Source organism: Bolinopsis microptera, chromosome 7 (genome assembly GCF_026151205.1).
Source record: "Bolinopsis microptera isolate Bmic1 chromosome 7, MBARI_Bmic_1.0, whole genome shotgun sequence".
Lineage (NCBI taxonomy): Eukaryota > Metazoa > Ctenophora > Tentaculata > Lobata > Bolinopsidae > Bolinopsis > Bolinopsis microptera.
In genome coordinates this window covers 17,774,915-17,798,811 of record NC_087078.1, presented here as the reverse complement: position 1 = coordinate 17,798,811, position 23,897 = coordinate 17,774,915, and the positions used below count along the sequence as shown (strand labels likewise).

At 38.2% G+C, this 23,897-nt stretch overlaps 2 protein-coding genes and 1 non-coding gene across 3 annotated transcripts; 1 reads left to right on the top strand and 2 right to left on the bottom strand.

Moving 5' to 3' along the window:
• Positions 1 to 4,658: 4,658 nt before the first annotated feature.
• On the top strand, positions 4,659 to 4,730 carry Trnam-cau (transfer RNA methionine (anticodon CAU)). The gene has a single exon. It is a non-coding gene; the product is annotated as a tRNA-Met (tRNA).
• Positions 4,731 to 7,355: 2,625 nt separating this feature from the next.
• Positions 7,356 to 11,121, bottom strand: LOC134818766 (uncharacterized). The gene is made up of 5 exons (XM_063828411.1): positions 10,940 to 11,121; positions 10,590 to 10,779; positions 10,242 to 10,411; positions 9,918 to 10,016; positions 7,356 to 7,367 (listed from the first exon to the last, which is right to left on the bottom strand). The coding sequence occupies exons 1-5, from the start codon at positions 11,054 to 11,056 to the stop codon at positions 7,356 to 7,358; spliced, it is 588 nt and encodes a 195-aa protein (XP_063684481.1). The 5' UTR covers positions 11,057 to 11,121.
• A 195-nt stretch (positions 11,122 to 11,316) lies between these two features.
• LOC134817772 (phosphatidylinositol 4,5-bisphosphate 3-kinase catalytic subunit gamma isoform-like) lies at positions 11,317 to 17,443 on the bottom strand. The gene is made up of 2 exons (XM_063827095.1): positions 17,417 to 17,443; positions 11,317 to 15,024 (listed from the first exon to the last, which is right to left on the bottom strand). The coding sequence occupies exon 2, from the start codon at positions 14,457 to 14,459 to the stop codon at positions 11,811 to 11,813; it is 2,649 nt and encodes an 882-aa protein (XP_063683165.1). The 5' UTR covers positions 14,460 to 15,024; positions 17,417 to 17,443; the 3' UTR covers positions 11,317 to 11,810.
• Between the last annotated feature and the right edge of the window lie 6,454 nt (positions 17,444 to 23,897).

The window sequence follows — 23,897 nt, the reverse complement described above, 5'->3', positions numbered from 1 at the left end:
AGACAGTGCCTGCCTTTACGACAACCTTATTAAACACCTCTGGTTGAGTCACGTGACCCAATGATACTCAGACTTGCATGAAAAAAAGGGAATTCGCACAAACGCGCTCAAATATCAGGGGTCTGGCAACATATGCCAATTAGATATCATTTCTGATTATTAACGCGTCCAGGGTCGTGACTCGTGTCTACTCGTGTTAATATTGTGTCTGCTACGTAACTGCTTGTTTAAGTATGTCTAGTAGTAGATAGGAAGATTGTAAAAAAACTATATCTGTTTCGGACTGTTTGAAGCCAGCCTAAGTCGAGTCGAGTAGTACAAATCTAAAACATCCGTCCGTCTGGTGTTCTACACAGAGAAAATGGATCCCTATGCAAGGTGCAAAGAAGTGCTCGATGAAGATAGGCGTGGAAAGGAAGAATTTTCCCGGCAGAAACGGCAAAATCCCGGCTGGCCTTTTATTTCACCTCTGAAACACACCGGTTCCGGTCCGGCAAAATCCGCATGCCGATTGGAGATCCAATCCGGCTGAATCCGGTTCCGCAGCCAAAAACCACCAATCCGGTCGTTCCTAGGTGTAGGAGTAGTGGCTGTCCAGTTCTGAGAGCAAGCTCTGAATATCCTGAGGTCAGATTAATGTAGATTGTAGAAGTAACCCTTTGTTTAAAATGACATACAAGATGTTAAACTCTATAGTCACAACACCAAAATAACTCGATTTGAATAAAGTAATTTAAGTGTTATTTGGTGTTACTGTTATAACATATTATTTGATTTGAAAATTGGCAAAAGCAAAGAACATTGGGTTATTTGGTGGTTTCAACTATTGATTCAAAGAGCAGGTGACCAATATATATTGATTGATACAAAACCAAGTCATATGAAGAGGTACTGGATACTGATAGGTCTAGTAAAAGAACCCACGGAAAACTGCTAAACCTGTGAATTCAATTATAATATTAATAATCTCCTGGTCTTTCGGCATATATCTGTTATCTAATCTAAATTTTTAATATGCTCTATTGATTCTGACATCTCGAGAAGAGATAAGGGAAGGGGGACCATCTACTTAGGACGTCCGCCAAAATCGCAGATTTTCAGACCACCAAAATCACGAAACGCGAGAACTCTGCAAACTCCGTTTGCGAGAATAATAAAATCACAAACACTTACCATTATTGAACAGAATCACAATGCTGGCAGCATCATTACCGCGCCCTTATATTCACAATACTAATTTACCCCCTATACTAAATTAAATCCCCTTTATTGTTTTTCCAGGCATTAAGACTCATCGAAATTATGTTCGAGCAAGGTATATTCCAAAACATTCCTAATTCAATGTTAAAGCTGACAAGAATAAGAAATAGTTATGATGGGTGGATTTTTTAAGAAATTTGCGCAAATACGCCGCCAGCCGATTTTATACGAAATTAGGTTATAAAAACCCAAATCGTCCTTATATTCAGGGTGCCTTAAAAACCGTGTTACAATTGAGTTAAGATTTGAAACTTTGCAGGGCGTCTAGACCTGCCCAAATCGACTGGTAAACAAAAATTCAATGTTTCAGCAGGTATCGGCAATGGGATTTACTGGAACCCCTGTTTTACAACAGATGTCCGTGAAGCATATATATATATTATATTTAACAAAAACCCGATAAACATGGGTAAGTGACCGCCTTGCGCATGTCTCTCTTTCCACAACAAAAGGAAATGATATTTAATTTGATTGACCGTTCTCAAATGCAAAATGATACCGAGAATGAAACGGTCGCTCGCTTTCCCCATTCATTCACGGCTTACGAATTGTAATAATTTTCGATTGATTACAAGTCAAACAGATGCTGTAAAAATCTCTTTTGGGTTGCGTCGGTCGATACCTAGTATTTCGGGTAAGGGTGGTAGTTAATCACACTTATTGCATTAGCTGAAGTTTATTGAAATCTTTATTGCCGAATACAGCTGCTTTGGTAGTTCTTCTTAATCTATTACAATTGTAATTGGAATGGGAAAAGCGAGCGACCGATTTCATTCTCGGATCTTTTAGCATTTGAGAACGGACCAATCATATTAAATCATTTCGTTTTGTTTGCGGGAAAGAGAGACACTGGCAGCGGTCCACTCTAACCCATGATTAATTTTTTTAAAGTTGGTTTTATTCAAAAATATTGATATTTGACCAATATATGGGCCAAAATCGATCAAATTTGGTGCGTATGCCCAAATATGGTCATAGTGTTTTTTGTTCTTAACTCAGTCATTTTTTGTCCAATCTTGACGGAAATTCATATACGAGTTCAGAGGACCACTAGCTACAAGTAAAGCACCTAAAATCTGGATTTTGGGCATATTCAGGGTATTTGGCTAAATTGAGCCTAATTTGGACCAAATATGGGCGTGGCTGCCCCGCGGGCACTGTTTGGCGGTTGGGGTCCTAGTTTGTTGGTCAACTGCTATCTCGAAACCAAGTTTCACAATATATGGGCCAAAATCGATCAAATTTGGTGCGTATGCCCAAATATGGTCATAGTGTTTTTTGTTCTTAACTCAGTCATTTTTTGTCCAATCTTGACGGAAATTCATATACGAGTTCAGAGGACCACTAGCTACAAGTAAAGCACCTAAAATCTGGATTTTGGGCATATTCAGGGTATTTGGCTAAATTGAGCCTAATTTGGACCAAATATGGGCGTGGCTGCCCCGCGGACACTGTTTGGCGGTTGGGGTCCTAGTTTGTTGGTCAACTGCTATCTCGAAACCAAGTTTCACAAAAAAATCAGGGTGAACCCCCCCCCCCCCCCCCCCCCCCCCCCCCCCCCCCCCCCCCTTAAAGGATATATAATGCCAACACAAATCCCGTCTTTAATCTGTCGATCAGTTTTGCAGTTTTCTCGTTGTTCCAACTTGAATTGCCGATGTCCATATCTTTAAGAAATGTTATGTTCACAACATCTATACTTCAGGCGATTGCACTAAACTGCATCCAGTATGGTTTTACTTGACAACAGAGACTACTTTCCCAGTATCAACAGGAACTCTGATCACAGTGAAATGTCACGATGGATTAACAAATATAGGAAGTGAAATAATAGAGTGCCAAAATATGATACATTACAAGTTTGATAATGAGCCTGGATGCGAACCTGAAGGTGAGATACTTCAACAAATATTCGTCAGAAATTTTGTACTTAAAAGAAATAATTCCTTGAATAAATTTTATGTCCCAAATCATTCAAATAATTATCAGGAAAAATTATCTTAATTTAAGGAACCAAAGATAAGTGACCACTCAATTTTATTTTTATTTTCAGACTGGTCCCCGATAACAAGGAATGAGTATATAGATCACGATCTTGAAGCTACCCCACTAAAGATTCTCACTGATACTGCGCTCGGAATTAATGACTTTGTTAATCTGGAAGTGCAAAGTCTCGGAAAAATACGAATAGACTTCCTATACAAGCGGTTTTCTATAGATTCATGCGGTGTTTATGGATTTGCCAACCTACCAGAGGACCTTAATAAAGAATGGACGATTAGCAAAACGAAGGAAGCTCTTACTATTCTCTGTAACGGAGTGGAGGTCCTAAACTTGGTCTATGCTGATTCAAGCAATGAAAAATGCGAAACCACTTGGTCAAGGAATGCAGCACAGATCAAGTTTAGAGCTGATGACCAAGCCTCTGACTATTTTTGGGATCCGCTGGAACTAAAAAGTGAGTAAACAATTTTTTTAAATCTGAAAGGATGTGATATGATCCTTTGTTGTATCCGTGTGTATCTTTTAAGTGTTCTGGAACTGAGTGAGTACCAGGAAGGGTTTCAAATATCATAGAAATAATGTTACCTAAATGTTAAGTAAAGACATTGGTAAATGTTCACCAGACTTTCACCTGCTATTGAGTGTTTAAACTTTGTGATTGAGTTGTACATTTCAGGATGTGAGGATTACGACGAAACAGATCTAGCCAACCTCTCACTAATACCTGAACTGCCTGTTGAGCATGGCACAATGCTCACTATCAAGTGTAACAAAGGGTTTGCTCTGCAGCGAGGTGGGCACACTGTCGAATGTTTAAGGAGAAAACTTGTCTACGCAGCTAAACCGCAGTGTGTTAAATATAGTGAGTTATACTTAGTGATTTACTTAGATTTACGCTATATTCACACTCAAGTTATGACTTGAATAAAATCAAAATGTTTGGAAGCATTTTGATTTTATTTCATCTCTCAGTAGTCAGTTCACATTTCTAATCCTCCAAAAATCCCAATACAACTGTAAATTTATTTGTTGATATAATCTGGCGTAACGTCAGCTAAATATCAACTGTTTGTTATGATTACTAACATACCATTGTAGATGTTTCCAAAGCTAGCAAATTGCCACTGAATGCAGACTGCCGTGACGAGAATAAGAAGTAAGGTACTGAAGAACAACTGCAGTTCTTTTCCAGACGTGTCCAGAAGTGACGGGTCGTACTTATAAACTCCGAAATTGAGTAAAAGAGTGATAAACAGCGCTGCCGGACCTGAAATAGTTTAGGTGTGATACATGAAAATGAAAATTTACAAAAAAATCGAGAATTATTCTCAATCGGATGACAATACTAAAATTTGTGCGCGTATATGAAGACTTGAATCAATGCTCTGACATCTAGCAGGGTGGCGCAGTGGAAGCGTGCTGGGCCCATAACCCAGAGGTCGGTGGATCGAAACCACTTCCTGCTAAAATATATTTTTTCTCTCACGAGTAACATGAATTAATTTAACTATAAACTCTCTTTGTTTTTACACGCATCAGTGCATAATCAGTCAGATAGTCCACATTCGCTCTTAATCAAGTACGATACGTTGGTACCTCTCCAGAGCACTAACGTCTAACAACACTTTACCTTCTCCTCTGACGTTCGGTAACTAAAAGTGTTAGTCAGGGAGCGCCTTCAAATGATAAAATCGACTGAAAAAGGAAGAAATCAGAAAACTATCTTCCGATGTTTAGAGTAATTGGAAACTTACAGAAATTGCAGCGCTACAGCCTACAGGAAACAGGTGACACAAATTGTCTGTTCTATGTGAGGGAGAAACCAAATGTTACAGTTAACAGGTTGACAAGAGACAGTCAAAACGATCTACGATTTAGCTTCGATATTATTGCCAGTTGTGAGTTGCTTGACCATGGACGGACTGTGTATGTACTCAACTAAAAACTTGGCTGCTTAGCTTAATTGCGCGCTCAAATAAAATTTTCAAAAACTTGACTGCGCGAAACACATCACACTTTAATGAAATGCGTGTTACAGTTCGGCAATAAAATTGCGCGGCAAAAATGACACTGGCGGGCAAGTCAATTTCAATGCTATCTCTGGCAACGATGTAACATTTCAATTTTGATAGTGAGTTAAGTAAAGATATGATGAATGTTATTCTACAAGAAGTGTCTAGAAAAAATAATGAATCTAGGTAAACTTTAGGTAAAAATATAATATTAATCATAAGCTAAAATGTACTAATCTTTGTATTCTAAATGGGGAAAAGTCAAAAGAAGAAACATTGTCAGTCAGTCGAGAAAATTGTCAGTCAGGCTATATGGCAGCTTTGTAGATGTTGTGACAATGCTAGTAGTGGTCTCAGGCTTGCGACTGGAATTGCGGTGTTAAATCGATTTAACGGTATACCAACGATCCACCTGATGATTCATGACCTTATCTACAATGTTATAGTTATTGTCATATCTTACACGATCATAAATCCCTACACAACAATAAATACGGAAACCCAAGTTGGCTCAAAGCTCGGTCCTACAGTGACGTCATGATAACACAACGAGATTTGATTTCACTTACATACTAACGATGTACATTCTATAAACACAGGTTTTGGGTCAGTTTCTTGGCCTTGTGCTAGATTCTTTAGATTGCATTATGACACGATCATCCATGATTTGCAGGAAATTAAAATAGTCCCGACCGAACTTTCGGTTGGAGTAGACATGGCAAACAACAGAATCTTGCAGCTCACTTCAAACACATCATGCGAATAAGCGGTTTCATTGGCTTAAAATCCCACCAGTTTAGAAAGTGTGTATCCTCCCCACGTTGCCTCACGGCAGTCCCAAATTCCACACCAGAGCCTACAATTTACACGTTGATATCAAGATTGCAATCAAATATTAAAGCAAATTGAGGAAAATCCTCTATCAAATCATGTTACATTTCAAATGAGTGGGGAAGGTGAAAGGTCGGCCCTGTTTGTAATAGTGCAATAAGTAATAGTACATAAGTACGGACAAAAGTACGGACCCGGTTTAGACTATTCTTGTTGCTTTAGAATTTATCACAGTAATTCTTAAACCAATAAAAATTTTTTTCCCCCTATTATTATTGGGGCCACTTAATCTTTGACTTTGGGAAATCTTCAAAACCTTGTATTTTATTATATTCAAAAAATTAAAAAGGGGAAAAAAAAGAATGTGGGAATTTTGGGTGGCCCCCAAATTTTCCCCCCTTAAAATTCAATTTAAAAAAAGTCCCGGGGTTTTTTTTAGGGGTAAATTTTTTGACTTTCTCTTTAAACCCCCTTTTTTTTTCTTAGGAAAATGGAATTGGTGCGGTATTTCTAAGAAAAAAGGAGCAAAACAGTTCTAATTACAAGGCCCGGGGGATTTTCCTTTTTTCAATTTAGATCAAAAGAATTTGGACTTTTTTCCTCTTTTCAAGGAGGAAAACACTTGTAATACTATTGATTAATATAAAAAGGGCAAAGGTTTTTCTATCCCCTTTTTTAAATTTTTTTTTGGAACCCTAGACCCAAACTGCCCCCAAAAATTTTTAAAAAAACTGCCTTTTTTACCCCCATTTTAAGTAGGATTAAAATTTTGAAAAATTGGGAGCAAAATATTTTTTAAAAATCCCAAAAATTCTTTTTGCATTTCCCCTTTAATTGGGTGAGGAAGGTGATGGAGAGTGAGTCCCCCCCCCCCCCCCCCGATTTTCAAGTTGCAAAATAACCCCAAATTAAAAAAAAACAGATGTGGGAAAAACAAAATTTTGGCCATTTTAAACTTTGGGCAGAAAAAAGCTTTAACACTCGAAATCCCCCCCCGACCGAATTTTTTGGTATCATTTAATACTTGTTTAACTTTTGTTTTAAAAAACCACACCCAAAAAATCGGCCCCGTTAACCATTTAAAAGTAGTACCCATACAAAAAACCCCTTTTCATGTCAACAAAAATAACGAAACCCGTTCAATTCACCTTATTTCAAAGTTGTTTCCCCTTTGTTCTGATTGTTTTTAAACGAAAAACTTTGAAGAGCACTTGTTAAAAATTTTGTGTGTCAGCTTTTTTTAAATTTTTATGGAGTTCCCTGGGAATAAGTGCTTACTTATTTTATGTCTAATTTAAATTTTGACCGTAATTATGGGATGTAAGGGAAAAAAGTAAATATATTAAATGAGTATATTTCACGGTTTTAAGGTCATTTCTATTAAAGTTTTTTGTTTCACAACACGGGAAAAAAGTTTCCTTTAATTTATAAAAACAAAAACAATTACACACACCCGTAAACCCCACACAACCCAATATATATATAAAACAAATTTTTCACTGAAGTAATTTTCGGGTAGCAACCCAAAAAAAGGGAAGGGGGGAAATTTCAGATTGCATAAGGTTAGAAGTTTTAGTTTAACAAATTTGGTTTCCCCTTTGGTTTTTGTAGGGCCACGGGACTGAATGCCCGTAGGTAGTTGGTTGGGGGGGGAAAGTGGGGGGGGGTGCTGACCTTTGTCGGGTTTAAAGGGGTTTTGTAAAGGCCCGGGCCGTTTGTGTTTAAAAAAAAAATATGCATAGGTATTGGTCGTTTACACAATAAACTTAATTTCCCTTATTGTGGGTTTTGGGAAAGAGGGAGGTTTACCTTTTAAAATAATTTTCAAACGGACCCCCACTGCAACCTGAAAAAATTTCCCCCCCGTAACAGTCCCCAATTTAAGGGACCCCCCCCCCCCCCCCCCCCCCAAAACCCCCCCCCCCTTCCGTGATCAAACAGCCAAGGGAAAAAAAACGCAGGCCCGGGAGGTTTTAAATTATGTCCCTTTGGGAAGTGTGGTGTGCTGTGAAAGGGAAAAAATTTAAAGTGGAAATTTTATTGGGGGAAGCTAATTTTTGGACCCCCCCGGGAATCAACAGTGAAAACCCCTTTTTGGGGGAGTAGGGGAGAATTGGGTTTTCCCCGTCAGTGCCAAAACCCAAAATTTTTACCCCCCGAACCACATTATACACTGTCAGAATTAGTGGCCCCCTCACAGTTTACCCAATGTTACGTACACCAGTTTAACCCCCGGCCCCCCAATGATTAGTCTCCCCCCCAACCCCTTTGTGTGGGGTTATTGTTTTAACCCTGTTTTGGGAGGGCCCCCCGCAAACATTTAAGGTTACACATTTTGGGTTTTAAAAATCTTGTGGAGGGAGTGGGAAAAAAAAGGGAAAAGGAAAATTATGAGGAATTATATAAATTTTATTAATATATTTTAAATTTAATTGGGGGGTCATGTAGTATCAAGGGAATGTTGGGGGGTGTAAAAACTGTTACGAGATAAGGGGGGGCGTTTCCCCGGGGGGTTGGACCCCCGTTTAAAACGCGCAATTTTTTTGTAGGTTTCATAAAGGGGGGGCCCCCCTTTTCCCGCTTTCATAAAAGAATTTAAAATGTTCACGTAAATTTTGTCAAAAGAACTTGTTTAGTCTAACATTAAAAATACCTTTTCGGGAAAAATTATGGGTGGGATAAAGTGGTGGATTTTGGAAAATTCCCCCATATTTTTCCCCGGGAAAATTTAATTTTCCCCCTTTTTAAAAAACCCCCCTATATGTTTCCCCAATAAGGTAAATAAAAGTAAAACATTTTGATGTTGATGGGTTTTGGAAATGTTTTCCCCCATTTATTTTCCCGGGCATTGATTTTCCCCGTCTAAAATTTAACCCCCTTTTAATATTTCCCCAGGGAATGGGAGAAAAAAAATGAAATTAAAAAAAGTTAAAATTAATAAATTAATTTAAAAAATAAATATTATTTAACAAGCCCCCTGAAGGGATCGTGTTAATTCAAAAAAGTAGTGTACATTAGATATGATTATACAGTGTTCAGTTTTGAGTTGGGTTTTAATGTGTTTACAGTGTAGAGATACGGGAACAGTGTCGTTGGGTAAAAAGGCTAATTAAGGTTTTTTGTTCCCCAATGTGGGGAATAAAAGATGTTTCCCCTGTGGAGCTTTTCTTTTTGGGGGAACATGATGGAAATTTTGGTTTTGGTTTCAGTTCAGGGGTATTGTCAAACATTGTTTTTAGTGTTGTTAGTGTTTGGGGTTGTTGTGTTGTTATTTTTTTCGTTTTAAAGTTGATGATGAGGCTTGTTGCTGATTTTAAAAGTTAAAATGTTTAGTGTGTTGGGAGGTTTAAGTGTGATGAAAAAAAATGAATGAAAATAAATTTTTTGTGAAATAATGTAAAAACAACCCCACCAACCCCAAACCCCACCCCAAAAACAAAACACTAACACAAACACTCACACACACATATTGAGTACAGTTGCACTGTACTTAAAATACACATTCAAGTGCTAAAATTAACTAACGCTTACTTATATTTACTAAAATTTTCTAATATTAACGAATACTTATCAACATGATCAACAATACTGTGTTATGGACAAAGAGCATATTATGAACCGAAAAGGTGCAGTTCACAAACATAATCAGGCTTTGATCATACTCACATCCCAAACCCCCCCACCCCCCCCCCCGGCCCCCGCCTATATCACCATGTAAAAAGACTTTAGTGTAGAAATTACATGCAAAAAGCAATATATATCCATGTTTGGGACAGAACGAATGTGTATGTTTTTAGGTGTAAATAATACCTGGCCCAGAGTGACGGAGAAAGCAAGGACACAGACTACGAAACCTGCCAGACATTCCAGAAATATTTTCTCGTTGTAAATTACGCTCAGACTCGGTACCTGAAATCATATAGGAGTTAATTTAAAATCAATATCATAAGTCATAGTATGTACTTGTGCAGCCAATGCAGCAGTAAGCATTAGCTGCATTATTATAGCATTATCCTAAACTTTATGTTGTCCTGAAGACCTGACCAAAATATATATATTATTACATTACGTTGAATAGAAATTATCGGAAGTATAGTCTTGTGTAAAATGAGATCTCTGATTTACAATACTCACAGTTGGGTACCGAATATCGCATTTTCCAAACGAGCACATGGTAAGCGCAATGTAAGCCAGGGTTATGTAGAGTGAGCACTTTATCAGGTCAACAGTAATAGATTTATATTTTCTGATTATGTGGGATACTGCGGAGGAGACACAGCTCAGAGAGCTTGTCAGAGAACATCCTGAAATTCAGAACAGTCAGATAAATCTCGTAAGCATATTATTAACATTATTTAAGCATATATTTAATTATATAATTATATAAAATGGTTTAAGTTTAATCTAATTTAAAAGCTAAATTAATCAAACAATCCATGGAATAAGGTGCGAAGAGAAGTTCAAGTTTAAAACATTTCAAACCTGAAGTGGGCGTGGTCTCAGTTTGTTCTTCTGCCGAAACCTGACTGTTAATTCGGGTGTTGTATCTGTGGGGGGATGGTGACCGGTTGAGGGCTTTGCGCCTGCTCGGGGAACGACTTCTACTGCTACGTCCGCGACTTGGTGATGGTGATCGGGAACGCGATGTACGCCTGATCCTTCTGGTCACTTTCTGAAATAAAACGAATGAATAATGTCTATTATACAGTATAGCGGGACCGGGATGTGATTATTGGTTTTATTTGATTGCTTTAGATCGTGATGCAGCATCAATAATATCACACATAGCACAAAAAGGTTTCAAAAATAATGTGAGGACACGTGAATCTAACCGTAGTACTGGTTGTAGTTGTAGTTGAAGATTCCACAACTTCAGGCTTAGTTGAAGATTCCACAACTTCAGGCTTAGGTGAAGCTTCAACAACTTCTGGCTTAACTTCATCTGCCATTTTCAGTTAGATTCAGCAATAATTTCGTCAAAATGCTCTCCTGACCAAACGTTACTTCACCAAACGTCCCTTTTTAAATAGAATAATTAATTTAATTAATTAATTAATTTAATTAATTGGGGAGTTATAAGCTTGATTTACCCGTTATTTGGCAAGACGTGGTTTATAACTGATATATGTAAATATTCGGCAAATTTATAAATTCTACGGTCGTCATTCATTCTGCAACTAAGTTCAAGGATATAAACAGTGATGAGTCAAAGATTAAAAACAGCAAGTTAGAAAATTATTAAACAAAAATGATAATATTTCCATCCCTTTCGTCTCAGAATTCAAGAAAATTCAATGCAACTATATCAAAGTCATCAACAATTAAGAACATCTAGTTCAACCACCGTACAAACAGATCTATCGTTTTTGTAGTAAATTTGTGCATGCCCAGCAGTAACAAAGAGAGAATTAGAAATGGCAGCCCTTATTAATAAAACTACAAAATTTGAAAGATGGCTGAATACTTGGTAAAACCTTATAAACAACTTATCTCAACTCGAGATTAAATCAAATAATAAATTGTTCAGTAATCAGTACGGTATTTTTTAATCATCAAATAGATTCCTGTTATCAAAACAAAAACTAAACGTATCATACAAATAATTTCCTATTTACAGTTCCATCCCATTGAAATTAACTTTATAAAGATGGAGCAATTTTTACTCAAGCGACCCAAAGCACACAAAATTGTCAATAAAGCAAGCTACAGATGTTTCAAAGTGTGAGCCAGGAAATTGAGTGCAGTAGATTTGTCTTTCAGCGTGTCGTTTATTAATGACTGAAAGTGGTTGGCTGCCTGAGATTCACTCTTATGCAGCAACAAAGTGGAATGTAGATACTCAATGTCTTTAGTTGTTTGAAGTTCTGGCATCCCTGCTTTCAGTAGTAGTGACAGTGTGTTGACAAGTAGATGGGAATGCTTGCGGAGGACTGAGAATGCTCTACACGCAACACTCTCAAACTGTTTGAAAAGTTCCCCATCTCTGCCACCCATTACAAATGCCAATGTAGATGTAAAAACAAAAGGAACCCTTTCTCGCTTTATGTTGAGGCCCAACACTTCAAAATACTTAACATTCCCAAGAAAGTGCCCAAAGTCGATGTGAAAGTAAGCACCATTACGCTTCACCATGATGTTGCTGCTATGCCTGTCTCCAATTCCCAAGACATAAGTAGCAACACAGTACCCTGCACAGGTCATGGTGAATAACTGTAAAGCTCTGTCTAAATCAACTTTGTAGGTGTTCTGCTGACTCAGCCATTCTTTCAGCAGATCAGCCCTAAACACACCTGTAACTCCACCATGCTCCAGCATAATATCAGCTAGTGTCATTGCATCCACAAACTCAATCATCCCACAGTTTTTACCAGTCCTGATACACCCATAAGGCATCATGTAGAGGTCAAGTGCACTTTGCTGCCACATTGATTCCATGAGCTTCAGCATTTGTATTGTAACCATGTCCTGAGTAATATCATCTCCGTGTTTGAATATAACTCTCATAATCTTCTTTTCAGAGTTACTGCTGTCACCGTTTTCGAATGCCAATAATAAAGGTTTCTTCTTTGAATCAAAAAAGGTGCACTCTCTGGGAATTATCTTTCCTAGCATGATATAAGGATTGAAAACGGGAGAAAAACTTTCCGGAAGATCTGAGGTGTGGAGGGCCTCTAAAAGGTATGCTTTACGTTGTGCATCATTTTGGTACTTCTCTGATTTGAGATTCTGAGCGATACCCCTTAAGATTGTACAAGCTCTCACTTGAGACAGAAGCCTAACTCTTTGTTCATCTCCACAGCCCCTGATAAAGGCCTCCAAAACCAAACCTATTCTCACCCGGTGCTCTAGTCTCTCAATGGTGCTCCTGAGGTGCCAGAAGAAGTAATGGCCAAATTCGCGATTTTCAAGAGCTCTCTTCAGAAGGAACCGAGCTAAGGGAGAGTCGTGATACGTTTCGTATTTGAGAGCTTCAACTAGTTGCAGAAGGTAGGTACTCACTAAATGAATATCGAGTTTCTCAAGACATGATACAGCATAGTTTCGGATTGGACGACATGGAGTTCTGCAAGATAGCAACTCAAGAATAACCTCCATTCTTGGAGGGGCCCAAACATCCAACATTTGGACAATTTCCTCTACGTTTTCTTGGTGACACCAGTCCACACTCTGTAGAAGTTTAGGAAGGGCTTGGTCATAGTTTTTGAGAAACCTGCGGTACTTCCATATCATTTCTTTTTCCTTCTCATTTAGTCCAGTGAGGGCATCAACATTATACATGAGAGCCTCAAGTCTACTCTGTTCAGAAGGACTTGGAATGGGACCCTGATCAAGATCTGCAAGGGGCGGAGGGTAGGATGGCACAACAACAGGAAACATGAACTCATCCAGCTCGATCTTAAGAAGCACACTTGATGGGACTGGGTTTTGACTCACAACGCTATCTGGGAGAGCCATTGTTCCATCTTCAATATCTTCATCTATGTCCCAGCAACTCAAAGTCATTTTTCCTGTCTTTAAACATGATCTAAAATCTATAAGAGAAAGGTTTATCCATGCAATACAAATATCTTCACCGACAGAGGTCGAATTTTCTCCCTTTAATGTGTCCGACTTGATGGGTTGGAGATTCTTTTTAGAGGATTTTGGTTTATTCTCCTCCGTCACTGACTTTTTGCGCTGCCCCTTTGTGATGGCTTTTACCTGAATATGAATTCGTGCATCTTGTGGGACATTACGTAGAGCTATGTCATAGGTTAACCATTGATACCATGTAGGAGATGCGGAATATGCAACTTGTTTTGTGCATCCCGGAGCTGAAAGTGGGGTTGTGCCATGGTACAAGGTACACTGAACGTACACATAAGACAACCCCTCTTCAATATCTGCGACATTTTCACAGCCAAAAATTCTTATTCTTAGCTTCTGGTTGATCTCCCACAAGCTCAAAGCAGCTATGTTAGTATGCAATTTCCCGTTTATTGTAAGGTCAGATTGAAGAAGAGAGTATCTCTCGGCAGGATCCAATAATGGTGTATTTAACTTGGGTTCTTCATCACCAGGAATACATGGTTTCCCAACATACCACAGGTCAACATGTTCTTTTCTGATAAGGCATTCCCGAACATGAACAAAATCTACAAAAGGTGTATCACCTGTGATGTAATCACTGATACCTGCAACTTTCAGAACATAATCTGTTGCTTTGGCGTCCTCAGTAAGCCCATATAGTGTTCGCTTCACCGGATCTTTAGGAAACATTTCATCCCTAACAAAATCAGCACTCTTGTCAAACAGTTCGCTTAATTGAGACTTTGTACTCCCAGTTGGAAAGAAAAACTGAATAAACAACATTTGTTCACGGCATCTTTTCTGCAGGTGAACTGGAAGTGGGGAAGGGGTTATTCTTGGTCCATAATAGTAGTCATAGTTATTTCTGACCTTCTCTACATTTTGACGACCATCGTGAAATTCTTTCTGGCACACTCAATCTCAACATTCCCCTCAATGCCAAGCTCAGAGGGAGTGATGCCAGTCAAAGCTTGAACCATGCTTATCATATCTTTATCATGGCGGCATAAAATTCTGTTTCTTGGGCGTAATTCAAGCCATTTCATAAATGTTGAATCCTCCATCCAATATTGGTAAATATCTAAAGAACATAGCAGGACAGATTCATCTATTATCTCATAAACATTCAATTCATGACTGTAACTAAAAACATAGTCACACGGAGCTCCACTGAGTTCAAGTCCTTGGGAGACCAGGTAATGCCATAACTTGTTTTTAATCTCTTTTACTTGACTGTTAACAGAAGCTTTCATAAATACTGATCTGTCTTGAGGTAGCATGAACTCAACTTCGATCTCTTTTTTTGGTAGTCCATGAACTCTGGATGGCATGATGGTCTCAAACTAGCCTGAGTATTAAATGTTGAATTAGAAAATAATTTCTGGTTATTATGATGTTTTTACACAATTGACAATTTAACATGACTATAAAGTGTTTTCAATCTTATATAATAAAAGAAAGATTTTATTTTATACCCACAATCAACATATTAAATAAAGAAAACACAATTGTTGCCCTGCAACACTGGTTCAGGGCGTGGCTTTTTAGTTTAACAATTATGAGTTTGCATAGAAGAGTTTGGTTTTTAAAATTGAAAACTAGAGCATACAGTAAGAGCTAAATTACTTGGAAGTTAATTACATGTGTAATTGGATGCAAGGGAAGTCATCTGACATCCCAATACATGTAGTTAAAGAATCGTCTAGAGTAATCTGTCCTATACTATCTGTATTATACATTGAATGCATGAGGAATGGAGTATTCCCAGATGATTTAAAGACTGGGAGAATCAGACCGATCTATGAGATAGTAAATTAAACTTCAAAAGCCATGTAGATTATATTATTAGGAAGGTCATGAAGAGAATTGGTGCCATGTATAGAAGTAAAGCACTGCTACCCATTAAATATAGGAAAATGTTTGCCAATGCACTCATGTTGCCACAATTCGATTATTTAGACACGATCTATTGTAGAGCTGGCAAGACAAAACTTGCTGAACTTGACACTCTGTACAAAAAGGTAGCCAAAATAGCTCTCAACGTTCCAAAAACAGAGAGCAGCCTTAATGTTTATAGAGACATGAAATGGTTACCACTCCATCTTAGACGACAACTCCATCTGTCAAATTATATGTTTAGAATCATCCATGACAATTGTCCTACAAACTTTATGAACAAATTTAGTTACATATCAGGAGGTAGTAGGAGCGGCGAAAGCTGCAACCTTTATGTCAATAGATCAACATCACATAAAAACTTTCAATACTTGGGGGCAAAATGTTGGAATAATGTTCCAACAGATCTACGAAATCTGCCCGATGTTAAAAGCTTTAGTGATTCGTATAAGAAACAGCTACTATCATCTATAACAACAGACCCTAATTATACCGTCGACAATTCATATGACAAATTTTACACTGCAATCATAGTCGCCGATAACTAAGTAACTTCTAATTCTTTTAAATCTGAGGCATATATAATTGATGTATCGAAAAGATATTCCCTTTTTTACCACCTTACCATTCTGATTGATTTTGCACATGACTGACATGTTTTAACTGGAGAAGGGGTTCCCACAGTGGTAGTTTTATAAACCAATATTAATTTATTGACCTATTATACTTAGTGGTAGTTTTATAGACCACATTTAATTTATTAACTTATCATACTTAGTATTTTTTTTTTGGTGACTGTATCACCTAGTTTTAACATTTGATAATTGTACAGTTTATTGACGACACATTGACTGAATGTTATTTTATATTCTAATTTATATTCTAGATATTTTATTTATTTTACAACAGACGACAACTTCCTGTTTTTTCTTCTATATTAGTTACTCATATCTCTTGTACAGACTTTTTTACAAGGACATTGACAAATGATACTCACATTAGGCATTCATTATTGCATCTAAATTATTTCACTTGCATTAGGCTTAGAAATTTATTCTCTGGTCAACAGATTTCAAATGTTTAATTAATTTGTAGTATGACAGTAAGGTATATAAGAAGTTATTTAATTTTGCTTGGGCTATTATATTGACTAGGTATTGAGGTTTAATGATGATATGGAATTTGAATTCTATATAAATTTACACTATGTGGTTGGGGCATTTTGCATAGTAAATATGGTTACTACTCATATTATATATCATATTATTTGATTGGTATTCGATTTCTGATTATTTCTCTAGGAATATGATTATTATATCTCAATTTGGCTTTAGATAGGGTGCCCCGCTAAAAGAACTGGATTCTTCCAGGAAGCATCCCGTGCACAGAGCTTGGTCTACATATATATTAAATTATTAACCATTCATTCTGTATATGTGCACGAAAATTTATTTCAATCAATGAGAAGGATAATGAGGAATTGCTGGAAAACTGTAGGCCAGTATCAACCTTAGCTGTTTTTGGTAAGATATTCTAGAAAATTATTTACAACAGACTGTATAGCTTCTTTTAGTCCCAGAAAATTATTTACGAGAACCAGTATAGCCATAGATTTAGAAAAAATCATTCTACAAGCCATGCCCTCAACCTCTCAGTGAATTACATAGAACCCTGTCTTAACAAAAAATTGCATGTGCTTGGAATATTTATTTACCTACCTAAAGCATTTAACACGATCTCACATTAAAAACTACGTAGTAAGCTAGACAACTATAGAATACGTGGAATCGCGAATAGACTCATTGCTAGTTATCTGTCTAATAGATATCAATATGTTTCTGTACTGGGTAAGGAGTCTGACAAGCTGCATGTTCTCTTTGGAGTTCCCAAAGGCTCTTGTCTCGGACCCCTGCTATTTATACTATATGTTAACGACTTATATAGAACAACTGATTTAGGCAAGTTCATACCATTTGCAGATGACACAAACATATTCATAGTAGATAAATGCGGGAAAAAATGTACTGTAGATAACACTAATTTCTAAAAACCATAGAATACTAAATATAAAATGTGTCCAGTAAGGCGAAAATGCATAATTTGATAATTTCTGGACGCCGTCGTCGTGGTGAAAGTAACCCTAACCAACTTCATGCCCCTATAACGATACTGGCGAGCAAGCATGTTTGCTGTTTAGTTGACCGATGTTACTCGTCTAAATTTCTTCGAAGTAGCGCGCGCCGCTCTCTTCTCGAAATGTGGCCCGACAGCAAGTGCTTTGTAGGTTTACAACCTACCAGGACGCGCGCCGAGTTGGACTCGTCGACGGTCCTGTAATATATGGAACATATATTTTACGAGTATCACCCGTTAACATGAACAAGTGCTACGAAGTAGCGCGCGCCGGGCCAGATCATTAACAATGGTTAACTGTTTAGTTGCGTTTAATATAACGGAAAAATTAATGAATTAATTCATTCATTCGAATTTGAACAACGATTAGCTACAATATACCGTTCATCTTAAATCATTGAATCAATTTTATTATATGATGCAGAGGTTGGCCAGTTCTTTTATAATAAATGTGACACTCCGATTTACAGCATACTTGCTAGGGAATAAAACAAATTAATATTATTAGACTATACATTCACATAGCCACGAATCTACGCGAACTGCGTGACGCGCCTGTGTCGGCGGTCGCGCGTACTATTGTAGCGCGATACACTACTGGGTCGCGCGCGCATCAAATAATGCTTCTCGCAACCACAGATGCAGATCGGCGAGATGCGAAGGATTGACATCGTGAATCAACGCGTACTACTTCAAGCAAAATGGCTCTGGTTACAGGTTAGAGCAAAATTATACATGCAGTGTGAATAACTGGTAACCTTGATTCACGATGTAAATCCTTCGCATCTCGCCGATTTGCATAAGCAGATCGGTTGCGGGAAGTGCATTCTTGGATGCGCGGCGCGGCCCAGTAGTGCATCGCGCTACAACTGGTAAACGAGCCTTCGGTAAAAACGAATTTGGAAAAGTCAATGCGGCACTCGGTTTTTTAGTATTGTTGTCGTATTATATTATTGATTGTATCATATCGGTATATTGTTCATTATCTGAGCTGCATTTTGCCCGAGCTGAGGCATTGCTCTAACCAGAGCCCTCTCGCTTGCAGTATATTCAACTTGTGAAACAAGCGCGTCACGCAGTATACACATGGCTATGTGAACCCGAGGCAAGTGCTACGAAGTAGCGCGCGCCAGGCTAGTTCATTAACAATGGACAATATAAATAGTTTCAAAAATAGTGAGTTATAAATGTTATACAGCTTTAGTTAAACTGACTATGTATAAATGAATGAAATACCTGATAATCCGCACTTTTATAACTCAAAAACATTGATACATGTTACGTATCACAAATATCGGATAAGTGAAAAGTGGCATGCAACGTATGTCAAAAAAAACATTTTCCTGAAAACCTGTTTGTTGTTTTCCTAATAATAATTCGATCGAAATGACTTCCAATAATCATTTGTATCACGTGGTGAACCCCACGGTCGCTTCACTATAGTAGCGTCTTCGACGCTACAGGGGGAGCCGCGCACTTCGTGCGCGGCGGGTCATACAACGTATGACAAATAATCATTGCACGTGCATGTGCGTGTAGGGGTGAAACACAGTTATAACTGCGAACAAACAAACCACACTAGTAAACACACCACTACCAACCAAATACCACACCAATCAAACTCTCAAACCAGCTACTCTCTCGCCACAACACTCCCTCACAGGAACTTTCGTCGGAATCATTAGCCACAAACCTAGTACCCTTTTCGGGGCTTTAATCGCAGGACGGTTCTGTACCAGGCGCCCCAGCAGTCTGATCTTAGACCACTTTCCGACTAGGCAAACACTTGAAGTAACCTGTCAGCGCTCGCAATTGACGACGAGATAACGTTATGGTTCTTCTAGCTGTTAGTGTTCCCTAAGTTCCTACCTTCCTTACTTCCCACTCCCTCCTCCCCGACAACAAATAAATCCATCTGGAGCAGTGGGCCGCTTCTCTACCACTCTCCCTAACCAACTTCTTTAACTCCCTTCCTCCAAATCCAATCCTCCTAGCAGCTCCCTCTAAACTACGACCAACTATCCCTCTAGCTCCCACTTCCACAGCGAAACTGAAACAAGACCATCCGTTGCTCTGAATTTCTGTCTAAAGGCTGCTGTACCTATCCATCTTAAGCTCGTGGGATTCTGTAATCCTCTCCTCTGACGGTACGGTTAACGCCCACCACAGCACCTTCTTGGCTGACCGGGAAAAGAGGTCCGGCCTCAGGTCTTGCCAATCTCCTCTGGGAACTTCAGTTGCTCATCAAGATCAGACCTCACCACCCAGTCCCGAGATGCACTCAGGATACCAAACTACGTTCTGCACTCTTCTTCGCTGGAACCTTCTTGCTTCCCTCAGGCACAAAATCAATACATTGCTCGGTCTCCTTCACTCTATTCTTAGAGGTTTTCACTCGGCGTTCACAATGGAAAGTCACGTGGTCTTTGAGTTGTTTGAGAAGTGAGAACCTTATCATGCCGCCACCTGTAACGCCCTTGGCTCAGTGAGACCCTACAACCGGATAGAATGTGTTGTATGGTCCCTGTCCTATCCTCACACAGCTTGCGTGTAACAATCATCATTACCATGGTAATAACTAATAACTATGTTGTTTTCTATTTCTCGTCTTATTTGCACATGGGCGGTCGTACATTGAATTGTACATACATCATATTATAACATAAAACACTTAACTTTTTCTTCAAATTTTTTTCTTATCTTAATTATGACTAGAAAGCCCGTAATGACACCAGAGGCACATATTAGGTGCGGTAAAAAATCGAAATTATGCGGTACCGCACCCGACTATAAAGGTAAAATGTGCGGTAAATTTTTACCAATTATGCGGCAAATGTGCAGCGATTTTTTCGAAATTTGTCCGGGAATTGTGCGGTTTTCTTTTGCATTTTCTGAAGGACTTTGGAAATTCTAAACGTATAAGTATAACCGCCGCTCTTATCAAAAATAGGTCTGTTTATGTGTTACTGAGGGTTTAGTTCTTTACTAAGACCATGATTGAACCTATATTGAGATTCAGTTATCTGAGAACAGTGACTTGATCTGGTAGAGATCAGGAGACAGTTACTTGAAGACGCCTCTTGATAGAGTCGATCAGATCCCATGCATGATCGCAAATATGTGACACGCTTGTTGGCATTGATCGTCAGTACTTGTAAACCATTTGATCCAAGATCCATTAAGCCCACTATAAAGCCAACGCTACAACGAATAGAGCTCATTACCCGATAAAAAGGGCTGCAGGTATGATCGAAGAACGGTAACGACGAGGGTTCCATAACAGCCTGGGTCACGGTCCCGAAAGGGCCTGGGTCATGGTCCCGAAAGGGCCTGGGTCACGTGGTAACCGGGTCACGTGGCCTAGGCATGAGTTCCAAAAGGGCCTGGGTCACGGTCCCGAAAGGGCCTGGGTCAGGGTCCCGAAAGGGCCTGGGTCACGTGGTAACTGGGTCACGTGGCCTAGGTATGAGTTCCAAAAGGGCCTGCGTCACTGTCCTGAAAGGGCCTGAGTCACGGTCCTAAAAGGGCTTGAGTCATGCTCCTAAAAGGGCCCGACTTTTAACATATTTTGGTTTTTACACTCGAAAATCTTAACGCGAAAATTTCAAAATTATGCGAAATTACGCGGAAAATGCTAGATTATGTGGAAATATGCAGAAAATTACAAAATGTGCGGAAGTGTGCGGAAAACACCCATCGCACCTAATATGTGCCTCTGAATGACACAGTAAAGGAAGAAGCTAATAATATTCTTTGGTAGTCAGTTTCTATGATCGCCTCAAAAAATATCTGTCACAACCGAAGATATTGACGTATGTTACTCGTCTAAATTCCTTTGTAGTAGCACGCGCCGCTTTCTTCTCGAAATATTATTGGCCTGATTGCAAGTGCTACGAAGTAGCGCGCCGGGCCAGACCATTAACAATGGTCAACCGAAGATACAGCTCAGCCGATGAAATGTAGCTTGCACTGCAAACACAATGTAATTACCACAAAATTGATGAAAAATGACGTTAAACATTAAAACAATCATTGCACGTGCATTTAACAACGCTTGTTACCATGGTTACTATGCAACTTTTATTTGTCTACCTAATTTGCACGTGGGTGGTCATACATACAGACCGGCAAAATAATTTTTTGACATTGAACGAATTTATTTATTGCGAATTTAAAGGATTGCTAGTATTTTATGAATTTGTTTTCACTTCTGGACGTTTAGACAGTAGAGTTATATATATATATTTCGTTGCTGAACTCCTATACATTAAAAGTCGGTGTTGATTAGATATATATATATATATATATATATCTAATCAACACCGATTATATATATATTAATGATATGTATAAAACAATACCAATCATATCATCAGTGATTGGTACCAATCATTGGATATGATTGGATACCAATCATATCGTCAGTGCCAAATAGAATAATGAATTGTTGCGCTATGACATGTTGCTACTTTAAAAAATTATTATTATCGATCATGAAACATTTTCAAAATTTTCAAAAATTATGAATACGGAAACTTTCAGGAAATCTAAGTTTGACCCATATCTATAATCTCTGAAATTTTGGTGCAATTTGGAGACGAATTATGTGAGTTATTAAGAGGTTGCGTGTGGGTAGTCACTTAAGGGCCACCCTGTATTATGTAAATAACAAAATTTAGAAAATGTCATGACCAGTAGTTCAAGTTGTGCTTGTTCAATATTGTATTTGGACTAACTGACATGGATTTTGTACCTTAACTTAAGGGGGCATACCCCAAATCTGTCCAGACCAAATGACCTCATAGGCAGTTCAGTGACCTTCTAGCGCACCGTTTCCACACCGAAAAAAAATTATTTTGAGAATACCCATTTTTGTAATCGAGCATCGGGTTGAAATTTTGATCGCCGTTTATTCACAACTATGTCAAGGTGTGTGTAAAATCTTGATATCGTATCTAAAAAGGCTGGTGTGTTATGAATTTTTAAAGTCAAAAAGCTAAAATTGTCCTTTTCAGGCTTATTTTAACAAAAAGTCAGTCAGGGAAGATCGGATTATTTGATGCTTGACATCAAATTGTTCTCTGAATTCTGGCGCAGTTTTTGATGCCCTCAAAAATGTTTTTACTCATTCACCTTCTGATCTATTGGACCTCAAAGCCAAGCAACAAATTTAGGCACATTTTTCGTTTTTAATATTTACTGATTTTTCTAAACTTTTGATAGGAATGTGCTAGTGACTTTTTGAAGGGTGCAAAATAACCGCAACTAGCACATTTATATATGAGTTATGAACAACAAAACACCCTAAAATGATTCCCTTTGAAGTTATGGGAGAAAATGTGATTTTTCATCTGCTAAGTCAAAAAATCACATTTTCTCCCATAACTTCAAAGGGAATCATTTTAGGGTGTTTTGTTGTTAATAACTCATATATAAATGTGCTAGTTGCGGTTATTTTGCACCCTTCAAAAAGTCACTAGCACATTCCTATCAAAAGTTTAGAAAAATCAGTAAATATTAAAAACGAAAAATGTGCCTAAATTTGTTGCTTGGCTTTGAGGTCTAATAGATCAGAAGGTGAATGAGTAAAAACATTTTTGAGGGCATCAAAAACTGCGCCAGAATTCAGAGAACAATTTGATGTCAAGCATCAAATAATCCGATCTTCCCTGACTGACTTTTTGTTAAAATAAGCCTGAAAAGGACAATTTTAGCTTTTTGACTTTAAAAATTCATAACACACCAGCCTTTTTAGATACGATATCAAGATTTTACACACACCTTGACATAGTTGTGAATAAACGGCGAGCAAAATTTCAACCCGATACCGCAAGAAATGATTAACTTATAGCGTCTCAACCACAAAATAATTTTTTCCGAAAATTGCACTCTTAACCAGGAAATGCTCGATTACAAAAATGGGTATTCTCAAAATAATTTTTTTTTGGTGTGGAAACGGTGCGCTAGAAGGTCACTGAACTGCCTATGAGGTCATTTGGTCTGGACGGCACAAACCACTGTTTTGGGGTATGCCCCCTTAAATTATGGGTACACTTAAATTAGTTATTAGGCACTAACCTTATCAATTTTCTAATCGTGATCTTATCTTATACTAATGTTATCAATATTTTCTATAATTTGTGATTTTCAAAATGTTTCAGCTGAAAATTACTGGCTGGCCCCATCACCGGA

Excerpts from the sequence above, each read along its gene's own strand:
- LOC134818766 (XM_063828411.1), bottom strand. The coding sequence starts at position 11,056 with ATGGCAGATGAAGTTAAGCCAGAAGTTGTTGAAGCTTCACCTAAGCCT. Across the intron at positions 10,780-10,939 it reads CAACTACAACCAGTACTACG|AAAGTGACCAGAAGGATCAG; the intron begins GTTAGATTCACG and ends GTTTTATTTCAG. Across the intron at positions 10,017-10,241 it reads GCGATATTCGGTACCCAACT|GTACCGAGTCTGAGCGTAAT; the intron begins GTGAGTATTGTA and ends ATATGATTTCAG.
- LOC134817772 (XM_063827095.1), bottom strand. The coding sequence starts at position 14,459 with ATGTTGTTTATTCAGTTTTTCTTTCCAACTGGGAGTACAAAGTCTCAA.